The 12,734-nt window shown below is 38.7% G+C and overlaps 1 protein-coding gene across 1 annotated transcript in view; it reads left to right on the forward strand.

Annotated features, from left to right (window-relative positions):
• EDEM3 (ER degradation enhancing alpha-mannosidase like protein 3) overlaps window positions 1–12,734 on the forward strand; it is a 29,338-nt gene that overhangs the window by 13,928 nt on the left and 2,676 nt on the right. The window contains exons 10-20 of the mRNA XM_054833371.1: window positions 479–604; window positions 1,187–1,270; window positions 2,753–2,836; window positions 3,394–3,518; window positions 4,000–4,165; window positions 6,667–6,821; window positions 7,569–7,722; window positions 8,233–8,427; window positions 9,191–9,356; window positions 9,847–10,032; window positions 11,541–12,732. Of these exons, the coding sequence (XP_054689346.1) occupies window positions 479–604; window positions 1,187–1,270; window positions 2,753–2,836; window positions 3,394–3,518; window positions 4,000–4,165; window positions 6,667–6,821; window positions 7,569–7,722; window positions 8,233–8,427; window positions 9,191–9,356; window positions 9,847–10,032; window positions 11,541–11,947 (1,848 nt within the window). The 3' untranslated portion in view covers window positions 11,948–12,732. The remainder of the gene's footprint in view (window positions 1–478; window positions 605–1,186; window positions 1,271–2,752; window positions 2,837–3,393; window positions 3,519–3,999; window positions 4,166–6,666; window positions 6,822–7,568; window positions 7,723–8,232; window positions 8,428–9,190; window positions 9,357–9,846; window positions 10,033–11,540; window positions 12,733–12,734) is intronic.

A 12,734-nucleotide genomic window follows, 5' to 3' on the forward strand; every position in this document is an offset into this window, starting at 1 on the left:
TGACAAGTGAGCTAGTGGGTTTTAAAATTCTGAGCCATCAAGTCCAGCTGTTTTGTTGGGGTTTATATCTCCTTTTCCCCTTCTCATCCTGCGATGCATTTGCTTTAGAATTCTCTTGTTCAGAGAAAGCAACGTCAGCTTTGTTTAGTGTGTGCTTAAAGATTGAGCCAAAACAAATGTTCCTTAACTGTGATAGTTACTCGTTTATCACGTGGCTGCTGAACATACTTCTGTGTATGTGTGTTATTACTTGGAAAACCTGATGTGTATCGCGTGCGTAATACTGTGGAGCTTTGCAGTAGTTACTATCCTTCTTTTTAAGTTTGCGAAACCAGAAACTACTGTGCATTGACAAATCTAGTAATGACTGGGAGTGTAGTACTGGTTCTGCCATTGAAATAAAATGCCATAGTGACCTGTATCTGTTTTGCAAAATGTATTGATTATATTAACTCATGATTTTTCTCATGTTTGTCAGCACTACGATGCCATAATGAGATACATTAGCCAACCACCTCTTCTTCTTGATGTTCATATTCATAAACCAATGCTAAATGCTAGGACCTGGATGGATTCTTTGCTAGCTTTCTTCCCTGGATTGCAGGTAAGGTTTAAAACCCGTGTGCAGATGATTTTAATGACAAGTTAAAAATAGACTGGATATAAATTGACAAGTCAAGCTTAGTAATTTGATTTTTCAGAAATACCGAGTGAGGATTTCTGTACTCACTCCTCCTGTCACTTCAATGCTATGATGCAAGCTAATGTGCGTTTCTAGCCAGGTTGAGTATCAAGAAAAGTATGTCTATATGATTTGCTTCCTTCACTCCTAGTCATGAAAAACCTCAAATGACGCTGCCTTTTTAGTAGTCCGGTGACAATTTTTCTAGTTTGTGTGCCGTTTACATCTTTAAGACAAACTAAATCACATTTCGACCACAGTTCTATGTAAATGAGATCCTTTTTCTACATAGGCAGTAGTCTTAATGAGCTCACTGATTTTGCTGAAAAAGCTCTTATGGAATATCTATGGCTTACACTGAATGGGGGGTAATATTTACAGTATGTATCTGCTGGAAATGTAGGAATTGGTCTGTAGCTTTGCATGAATGCAGTGAGTGTGCCTGAGTTTGAATATTATTCTTATGCATGGTGAACTAGTGTTAATTTTATTATTGAATTGTAGGTGTTGAAGGGTGATATTAGACCTGCAATTGAAACTCATGAGATGCTGTATCAGGTTATAAAAAAGCATAACTTCCTTCCGGAGGTAAGGTAGTAATTTTTTCATCGTGTAAACTGATTTTTACCTCAATTTGAGCAGTCTTAGATACCCATTTGAAAAAATAGTAGGTATACATGTTATTAAAACCAAAGGCTCATTTCCACAGCATTCTTATGTGATTTACAGTTCTGCATGTATGACAACTGTGTTTTGCATATGAAATGTTTTTCCTTCATTTATGCTGTAATTAACACAATAAGAGGAAACTGCTGCTATTAATAATTGCTTAGGCTTTATATTTCAGCCTTTCAAAATTGACCTTGACTCATTTCAGTATGCAAAACTTGTATAAGCACATGTAGTAGTAGCGGGTTTGTAATGTAATAGCATTAACGCTAAAGATCAGTCATCTTTATGAACCCGAGGAGGGGAAATTAAAGACTGACTTGTTCTGAGAGAATGTTCTAAAATTTTACATAATGCCCTTGACAGTAGGTACACATACTTATCTGTAGTATTGCAAGCTGCAATCTTTGAGCAAGTTAACGCTCCACAGAAAAGCTTGTTTACCTGCTGAAGTGTGTGTCTTTATTCTGTGATGACCTAGAATATATGAGAAAGCTTCTGACTCCGTTTGTAATTTTTACTTTCCTCTGGTGGAAGCTTATTTCTGTTAGAGAACATTTTAATTAACATTGCATTCACCTAATGTGGAAATTGAGACTCTAAGCACCGGAATGATTTTTTTTTTTTGAGTGTTTTTAAAATGGTATGATTTGGCTCCTTACAGTTTTTTGGGTTGTTTTTTTAGTGCTTTGTAGTTATGAAGGAAAGTTTGAAAGATCAGTTAGTTGTATTTCAGCCAATATGCCATCTCCTTTAGCAAAGAATTTAAACCCTAGTATGAACTAGTAATGAATGTGAGCCATCGCAGAAGAGGCTTTTGCCAGTGTGTGTTAAGAGTGAATATGTAGACTAAGAAATGTTTAGAGAACTGACTTGTAGTCTGTGGTATTTCTTATGTTAGAAACAGCTGCTTACAATCTGTCAGTCTGAAATGCACTGGAAGTGTCACGTGTAGGTATTTTTGCAAAAATGGTATTTGTCAAAGCTGGGGTGATCCCTGTGTAGGGCCCTTCACCAGGCTGCGTCGGTTGGATTGCAGCAGTGGTTGTGTGCTCGTGCTGACGGAGCGATTGGAGGCTGTGTGCTGCCTCCTGGCTCTGGGACACAAGTTCTCACCTGGCACCTCACACCAGAACTCCATTTGTCGAGGGGCTGCGTAGTGCCCCGGCTCCTGCACTAACACAAGCTTAAATCTCACCTGTACTAAGTGGGCCAGAGCACTAGTTTAGGTTTTGGCCTCTGGACAGGGTTCTTGTAGCCTCCCGAGACTGATGTTGGGCCTTCAGTCCTCTGCTGTTGCGTACTTTAGCTGTTGTAATACAGTTGACACAGGATTCAAAATAAACCCATGTTTGGTGTTCGTTCTTGTATTTATTTTTGTCTGTTTGTTTTCTTCCTCAGGCATTCACAACAGACTTTAGAGTTCACTGGGCTCAGCATCCTTTAAGGCCTGAATTTGCTGAAAGCACTTACTTCTTGTATAAGGTGAGATCCCTTTCATTCCTCTGACTTTTGGTCACTTTGTCTAGCACCTAGAATTTTGTTGATTTTTTTTTCAATATAGAATGAGTAGCATATCTCCAGCTTATTTTATCTACTGGAACCAGTTCTGTATATAAACAAGATGAAAGTATTGGTTATCGAAAATTGTTCTGGGAATTTTGTTTTATATGCCTAGAATTAGAAAGAAAACTATTAAGCAACAAAGACCCGTATTTTTAAAGATGTTTAGGTGTTGCTGATCTCTCTTAATCTTGATCTTGGACACTAAGAGCAAAAGCCGCTGCAGAGAGCAGCAAACCTAAACATCTTGCGTTTCTGTATTTCCGTGTGCTTATCTGCATGTCTGTAAAAGGTAATGCAGTAGTAGCTCAGCAGTTGCTCTTGTGACTGTTTAGCACTATTAATAAATTAGACTTTACTTGGCTGAGAAGGTATGGAATCAATAAATTAGCATTAGGAAAATGAAAGCTGCTAATTGTGCAGTAAGTCTAAGTGCATCTATATATTTGATTTGGGTTTTGGTGTTTTTTCTTTTATAGGCTACTGGAGACCCTTATTATCTAGAAGTAGGAAAAACACTCATTGAAAACTTGAACAAGTATGCAAGAGTACCTTGTGGTTTTGCTGCAATGAAGGATGTTCGTACAGGAAGTCATGAAGACAGGTAAAAGGTTTTGCAATTATTTCCTTTCATAAAAAGATTATAAAAAAATGTTTATATAATTGAATTGATTGACTTTTGAGTAGCTGTCTGTCTTCGGTTTGATAACCAAGTCTTAAATTACCCATTTGTCGTAGTCTATGAACTATTTCAATAGTTTTATAGTTTGTTACATAAAAATATTTTTATTTTAATAATGTTCCATTTGTGTCAGAGCAATAGATGAATTGCTTTCAAAGAAAACGTACTTCAAAGCTAGAAGTTTGTAAAGAGGTTTATTTCTTTTTTCTATAATGTTGTTTTGTACTGAACATGCTGAATCATTTCCGTCCAAACATAGTTTCTTCCAAGTGGAAGGAATGCTCATTGAATTAAGTTCAACAATAATAGTAACGAAGTCTTCGGAGATGGAGCAATATGAGTGTTTTACTGATGCTTTAGAAAAAAAGGGAATTTCCTAAAGGACATTCATCTTTTTCCACAGAATGGACTCTTTCTTTCTGGCTGAAATGTTTAAATATCTTTACCTGCTATTTGCTGATAAGGAAGACATGATTTTCGACATTGAAGACTATATCTTCACTACAGAAGCTCATCTATTACCACTTTGGCTTTCCACTACAAACCAAACCATCTCTAAAAAAAATACAGTAAGTAATAGCTCAAATCTAAATCAGTTTTAGTGATGCTTCAAAGCAGTTCCTTTTTTTTTTTTTTTATGAGAGGAAATGGAAGATAAAATCAGGAAAAAAACATAGCTTGAAGTACACCAGTTTTAACACTTCGTTTAATATGAACTGTTTCATCATATTAACTGTGACAGTCATATGAGTATGAATAATGTTTCCATGACTGGATTCTGCACCACTGAATCTTGAGAAAAAAGCTGTGGAACATTAGCAACATTTAAAAAGAAAATCATTCCCCATTTCTGTATAAATTTGAAAATAAGACACTATGATATTTTTATCCTTGTCTTTATTTTCTATTATTTTTTTCTAAGACATTGGCAAGAACAGGCCTAAGTTTTTGCTGCTTATGTTACTACATGAACCCGTGGCAAATTCTGAAAGGTTTTTTGAGACTGTTACAAAGTTAGTTTGACAAGATACAGCTATAGCTTTTGGGATATTTAATTGTTTTAGTCCGTGCAATAGGCATCTATTGTGTCAATGTGAGAACATTAATGGGTTTATAATTTACTTAACCTTCCAGGATAACTTATAGTAATACAACTGTGCTGTGAAGCACCATAAATACTCATCTCTTTTTTTTGTTTGTTTTTGTGCTCAATAAGGTGACATAATTAATCTTTAAGGCAATAAAGCTACTGGCAAGCAAAAGAAACATGTGAAAGTGAATAGAGACGTGTCTAGGGCATCAGGGATGTAAACTCCCTTATGTTAGTGTGCCTCTATTGTAAAACACATAGTAAAGGGTAAAAATAATGCTCATGTTGTGTGTCATGCCGTGTGTCCTGGAGAAATCTTAAAATTGAGTAGAAAGCACTCTGTTTTACAGACGCTAGCATTAGACACTGAAAAACTTTTAATTACTAGCTCTTAATGTCTGACACTGGTAATACCTTTAATGGTGGGTTGGGTTTGCCTGTTCCTTGATGGTGGAGATCCTGCGCCCTCTGTGAATGTTCTTTCCTTGAGCACTTATCTTTTGTCTTTGAGTTCTGGAAACGGAGACCGTGCTTTTTAAACTATGCAAGAAGTTCTCTGAAGGGTCCGAAGGAGCATTTTATGTAACTTTTGGTCCCAACATGAGAACTTTTGAGACAGACAGGATTCCCACAGCTGATGCTGTGTGAAGTGCTGGCCTGATATATGTAGTTCTTTTGAGAACAGCAAATGTTAATAAAAGGCCAATAAAGAGGGTAAATTGTTCAAATACGGTTTTCTTAAGTTCTTTAAGTCAAAGCCGCTAATGCGCGTAATACAAGTAAGAAAGATCCATCGAAAATGGTGACAACAAAATGCGTTAAATGGCTAAAAGGGTGTGAAGATGTGTGTGTTACTCTTTTATGGAATTTATTCGATGGGGGGGAATTGATAAGAAAAGATGGAATGTATAAATTGTTTGTATTAAAAACACAGTGCTACTAAGCTGAAATGTCTGAGAGAGTTGGTAGTAGCAACCCAACATCCTGTTTGTATTTATTCTCATGAACAGGAAAGGTCGTGTCTTGCTTGCAAGACCTTCTTTAAGTGATGTGACTACTACTCGTCACACTCTTAGTGTGACAAATGTACTTTAAAGTGTTTATTCGAGTAAACTAACAGCCTTCTAGGCCTTGTTTTTTAGGGAACCTTTAAATACTTGATTTTTTTTTAATAAGCTAATATGTTGCAAACAGGTTTCTGCAAGTGGATAAATACTACATTAATTTTTATAGGTGAGAAAATTAATTTGTCAGTTATCCAACCAGTTATTTGCAAAACTAAGAACAAAGTAAATATGGCTTCAAATCACCTTACATGTTCTGCATGATTTTACATGTTACAAAACAGTGATTTATGTGAACATTAACTCTGGCATCTTTTGTGAAAATAGAGATTGTTTGAATTATATAAAGATTCATCCTTGCCCATTCATACTTGCAAGTCTGTATGACTCCTGAGGAGGAGAATCTTTTGTTCGTATGAAAAGATGTGACATTCTTAGTAATACAAAGCAAGAATTACCTGAAGTTTGCAGCTGGTTCACTCAGCATAAAGGCGATATCAAATGAAATAGTAACTACTTCTTTTAGTTGTCCAGCACATAAAAGTACAGGGGCACTACCTACATCATGAGCAGGCTTGAGAAGTACTGTTTGCCAGTAGAGGATTAGCTGTTCCTGCAAAAAAAAAAATCTAGAAACTGTGGATACAAGTTTGGTAAGTTACAAATTAGAACTGGTGTTTTATTTATCTATCCCTTGAAAGGGGTTGTAGTGCACTGGTTCCCCTTTATTATTACAACGTGTGGCACAGAAGAGTGATGTGTTCTTTATTCCTGAAATGTATGTGGTTGTAGGACACTTACTGCATTCAGCTGTCCTGAGTACACAGATTACTTAAGGGTAAGTCTACCTGTTGATTTTCTTCCTGTAAAAGTGTAACCTGCGTTTCTAATAGGCGATCTGTATCTTTCATTTTAGACTACAGAATACACAGAGCTGGACGACAGCAACTTTGACTGGACCTGTCCGAACACCCAGATTCTTTTCCCAAATGACCCTATGTTTGCTCAGAGTATTCGCGAACCTTTGAAAAATGTGGTGGATAAGAGCTGTCCTAGGGGTATTTCCAGAGCGTAAGATGAATATTTTCTGTCTTTTGTTAGTGTAGGAGTGAGTGGAATAGGGTCCATTATGCACGGAAGGAGAAATACGAGGTGTTATCGGAGCTTGCTCTGCCTGTGGGGAAAAATCAGTTACGTTTTCTTTGGCATCATCAGCATGACTTAGTTCACTTCCAGCAGGAATTAGTGAGCCTTTCAAAGCAAAAGGAGCTTAAAGAGCCACACAGTCCAAGTGGGAATTGTAGCCCAGGTATTACAGGAAATATATCTCTTTGATTTTGTAAAATTAGTTTCTGTAGTCTCAAACAGTTCTGCAGCTCTCCTTTGCAGTAAGCAAATCGTACTACCATACATAACTTCACCTATTTTGAAGAGTTTAGGACAGTCTGTTAAAGCTGAGGAAGTTTGTCCTTCTGACCACTTCTTTGGTGTCTGTACTTCATGAGTAAAACTGAGTAGCAACTCTGCGAGGAAGGTTGGTTTTAGTCAGTCTCACAACAATGCAGACTATGTAGAAATGAGAGCTAGCATATGGTAGTTTTGTTATCAACATTGCCTGTGCTTTTGTGCACTACAAAATTATTGATAATATCAACAACTTTTGAAAAAGATAATTTGACTGAGGAGTTGCATTCTAGTGACACTTGTACTCAACATTATTCCAAAGAATTATAATCCTGTGGTGGTAGGAATAACGTGAGAGTTATGTTTCAAGAATAATCTGGTTTTTAAAGTTTTGATCTCTCAAATTTTTGGCAGAGAAGAGAGTTTGGGAAGTGGACCAAAACCACCGTTAAGAGCCAGAGATTTCATGGCCAGTAATCCCGAACACTTGGAGATACTGAAGAAGATGGGAGTCAGTTTGATTCATCTGAAAGATGGAAGAGTACAATTAGTACAGCATGCAGTGCAAGTAAGACCTGACAGAAGTTTTTTTTTTTTTTTAAAACTTTCAAAAATATCCTACTAGCGATGATACTTGACATTTTAGAGGTTCAGGAGGGACAGCCAGGCTGTAGAAAGAGGCATATGAGCTGGATATGCCACTGTATTTAGCAGGCTGATGCTTGTTAATATTTTGTCTCAGCAACACTTCTAACTAATGTTCCATTAAATTAGACGGAGGCTGTTCATGTCAAAGTGATGTAGCTAACAGCATCTCATCTGAAAATCTAGCTGTCAGTGTGAGATACTTCTGTTTGTTTAGGAGGTCTATATGTTTGTATGGTTTTAGTCTTCCGTGTTGTGGAGGTGCTAAAAAGTTAGCTCCCTCATCTGAAATGCTGAGTGAGTGCCAGTGAGCATCCCCTCTGTATTTTAAAATCTTTTTAGCAGTGGTCCAAGCAAACATAACTTCATTTTTTTTTTTCCAAATTTCTCAAACATCTAAGAAGAAACTGTTTATCTTTTCTTTACTACTCAGGCAGCAAGTTCACTTGATGCTGAAGATGGCTTACGGTTCATGCAGGAAATGATTGAACTCTCCAGTCAGCAACAGAAAGAGCAACAGCTACCTCCTCGTGCTGTTCAAATCGTTTCCCATCCATTCTTTGGCAGGGTGGTCTTGACTGCTGGACCAGCACAATTCGGGATGGACTTATCCAAACACAAAGCAGGGGTATGTGAGAGGTAGATGTGATCCGTCTCTAGCTTTCTGTTACTTTCCTTATTGCACAAGCCTAAATTTTACAGTACGGGTACTATTTCAGAGTGGCCAGCTAGAGGGTGATCAATTAATTACAGTGGTTAGAATGACAGGGCGCAGCAATGACGGAACAACAGCAGCGACAGTCTTTTAGATGAGCGGCTTATCGGTCTGTGGCCCATGCTCTGCTCCTGAGTCATCAGTCATGATAAAATCCGTATATAGTATGATTTTTGGAACAAATTTATATAAACTGCAGTGCATATCTTGAGACGTTAATTTAAGGGAAGGTTTTCCTACCATGTCAGTCATGAATTTGCAGAAGCCCTTTTAGAGTTAGACTGTTCTTTACACAAGCTTTTATAAAAGGCTGTATCTAGATGGAAGAAGAAAATATCACAGAGGCAATGGTCCCTACCGGAAGCAGTAGGAAAACCCAATGACTTCAGTTGGACGAGGTGCAGCCCAGAAGAGGAGTTCCAGACTAGCAGGTCACAGAAGAAAATTTTCTAGAGAGCGCAGTTCACGGGTATAGACAAAGTACGCTGAACGTGAGAATTAGGTTTTCATTTGGTCATTCTTTGCTTCTTCGACCTTCAGTGTACAGATTGCCTGCACTGACAGAAGACAGCACTAAATGCACTAGATTAATTGAAGAAACGAAAATGCTTAGGAATCTTTTGCCAGTTCGAACCTAGTGCTCTAATTCTCTTTTTGTTTTTGTTTTTCCAAACAGACAAGAGGATTTGTTGCAACCATTAAGCCATATAATGGATGCTCAGAGATCACTAATCCTGAGGCAGTGAAAGAGAAAATTGCTCTGATGCAAAGAGGCCAGTGTATGTTTGCTGAAAAGGCACGAAACATTCAAAAAGCTGGAGCAATAGGAGGCATTGTTATTGGTAAATAAGATTTTATGTTCTTAAAATCTAGTTTGTGTAGATGTGACCAGCGCTTTACAGATGTGAAGATACTGGAGAGCTGACGAGAAGCTGTTAAACTCCGAGATGACAGCAGTCCAACACAGAAATTGTGCTTTCAGAAGATGAAGAAATGTTTTGGGTTTATCTGGTTTTGCACAGAAAGTGCAGCCAAACAAATTGGGATGGCTGATTGTCACTGTTTCTGCAGGTTAAAAGTTGTTCTTTTAAGGATCGCCGAGCGTTGCAATAGTGCCGTCTACTTATGACTGAGGAAGACGTGAGATACAAATCAAAAATGTTAAGGAAAACAAGTACACAAGTTGGCTTTTTGCTTTTTTACAACCGACTTACTGTTTCTCTTAACTGATTGGGCAGTAGAAAGCTGCTGAAAAAGTCTGAAGTTCAGAGTTGTAGTCTGTTTACCTAACAGGAGGTTTGCTTGCTTTTCCTTTTGTGTGCATCTGGCTAGATGACAATGAGGGAAGCAGTAGTGACACAGCTCCTCTCTTCCAAATGGCCGGTGATGGAAAGAATACAGATGATATCACGATTCCCATGCTCTTCCTCTTCAACAAGGAAGGAAACATTATACTGGATGCAATCCGGGAGTATGAGGCCGTGGAGGTGCTCCTTTCTGATAAAGCTAAAGACAGAGGTAAGATTAGAGGTTATTTGTACAAATTTAGCTTCACGCTGCGCTGTGGCACAGTGTGAAACGTACAATAATAATTTCTATTGCTACCCAAAGGTGCAAACACGTTATTTATTTGGTAACTCTGGTTTTCTGCTTGACATTGGTATTAGTTTTTCCGTAAGAAAGCCATTATCTGAGATGTGTCATTATCCGCTCCCCCAAGTTAACGTTAACATCCAGAAGTGCTGTTCATAAGTTAAATGTCAGTTCGACTAATGAGAAAATACAGCCTTTTGGATTCCTTTTGAACCCTTTTTGTCATAATCTGCTTTGAAGTGGTGGCAGGAATAGCGTAAGTGTTTTCAGTGCCCTACATTGTAAATGCCTCTCTCTTATGAAGCTCCCTGGTGACGTTCTTGGCACCCAAAAGGAAAGAGACAACCGTTAAAACTATTTTGCCTATCTAAGACGAAATGGTTATCGTGAGAAATAAGGCTGCTGACCTCAGATGTTTTGCAGTTTTTCTTGTATAATACAAGAAAATTGCAAGCTAATACGTTCCCAATTAAAATGTTTGCATATGGCAGAAAATTCTAGGTTTTCCTTTTGTAAGCTTTCCTTGTCGCACTGCTTTGTCCAAGCAGTGTATGTAAGAACAAGTATCTCTAGTAAACCAGTGACGGCGTTTGTGTTCTGCACACTTGCAAAGGTGATATGCCAAAAGCTACAGCATTGTTTCTTCATAGCTGCTCACAAATTCCTCCTGTTTATAACTATTGCTAAGCTGCTCTAACAAAATACTAAATACAAAAGATAGCTCTGCGTTTGAGAATTTGTAATCCGTATCTGCTTCTTCCCCCTCCTCGTGCTTCCGTTTGGAATCCCAGCAACAATCTTTAAAGGTAAAATGATTCCAAACTACATTATTGATAGCAGTAAGTATCCCATGTTAAAAACGGCGTATGCAGTTAAACTCCCTAGAAGCCTTGAATTATTAGTGTCCTGTATACTAGCTGTAAACATCAAACTCCAAAGAAAGCTTCATGGTTAAATTAGACAGCTTGATACGTATGTTAGTTGCTTTGAGCGGGGATGTGATGAGGGAGGCTTTGGCTCTCTCTTTAATTCACAGTTCAGTAAACTTACAAACCCTGTCCGACTCGCACTTGCTTAGATGTGGGATCCTGGTGGATCCGGGAGTGCTTTAAAATCTGGTGTTCAAGTTCAGTGCACGGAGTGGGTATTTGCTTAAGACTGAAGGATGGTAACTAGCACTGACCCAGAAGTTGCTATTCAAGTTTGAGGAACCAAAACTAGTCTCACCGTATTGTTTGCCCTCATTTAAAATGTGTTTAAATGCCTCTGTAAAATATGTTCCTTAATAACACTAAATTTTCCTATCAATGGGAAGTCTGCGCTTCCTTGAGGAAATGAGGCCAAGGGAAGAGACCTTGCTTTTGAAAAACATGATAAAATGCTGCCTTTCTATTTTTTTCCCAAAACATTTCTTTTTCTCTCCCCTCTCAAAGACTTGGAAATGGAGAATATGGACCAGAAGTTATCTGAAAATGATTCACATAAACAGAATTCGGAAGAAGCTACTTCAGCATCTCAGGATGGGGGTGCGGTCAGTGAGGAGCCTGAAGAAGGAGAAAACTCTGATGTTGCTGACCCTGATTCTTTATCTCCTGCTCACGCAGACAGTGACACCGTTTCCAATTTAAATCAGGATTCCTACGTCCCTGAAACCGATGAGGCTAGTGCTCCAGAGCTGGCATGTACACAGGGTGATAACCAGCCTCAGGAACAAAAGACCGAGACAGAGTCAAATTCCAAAGTTAACTGGGATAATAAAGTCCAACCTATGGAATCCATATTAGCAGACTGGAATGAAGATATAGAAGCATTTGAAATGATGGAGAAGGATGAGCTATGACTTGTAATAATAACTTATTTGTTAGTAAACAAATGGAGAACTCTTTGGGTAGAAGTGAGGCCCTGATATCTGAGAACTAGAAAATATATTCAGTATTGTGATGAGCAACCAGGTTTCGCCTGGAAATTACCACAGAAATCCAGCACGCACTCTTTGTATTGTTTTAGTTTTTCCTGTTTAAAAATGGGAACGTGCAATCGAAGCATTTGTCTGGCTCCACTGCATGGTGCTGTAATCCAGGAGGCTCATTCAGGGAACGAGCCCGACTTCTGTGTTCCAGGCCCCGAGAGGTCCCGCTCCCTTGGTCTCTGGAAGGCAAAAGTTGAACGCAGTGGGGTTCACGTACCACGTAACGGTTATCGATGAGAGCACTTGAGGGCAGTAGGTCAGCCACTGTTCTGGTTGGAGCGAAGGTGCGGTTTCACTGATCTCTGCTGAGCTGAAGGCCTTCACTGATAGCAGCGGGTGAAATCGTGTTTCCAGTTGTCGTGTCTTTAAGACACAGCTAGAAGCAGTTTGATTTTTGTCCTGACATATCATACCGAGACATAGTAGTGTTGCTCATCACTCCTTCCATCTGTTACCATGAAGAACGACCACGATGACATGTGAGTGTTTCCTTCCGCTCCGCTTCCAACTAGAGAAACCGTATAAACCAAAGGTGATGTGTACTTTGTAAGCAGGTTCCACCAGGGACACTAAGACAGCCTTGCTCGGTCGGGGTCCGCCAAAGGTTCACGGTGTGTTGTGAAAGTTCTGCTCGAGGTTAAGGTAAAGTGGATAAGGT

Source organism: Grus americana, chromosome 8 (assembly GCF_028858705.1).
Source record: "Grus americana isolate bGruAme1 chromosome 8, bGruAme1.mat, whole genome shotgun sequence".
Taxonomy (NCBI): Eukaryota; Metazoa; Chordata; class Aves; order Gruiformes; family Gruidae; genus Grus; species Grus americana.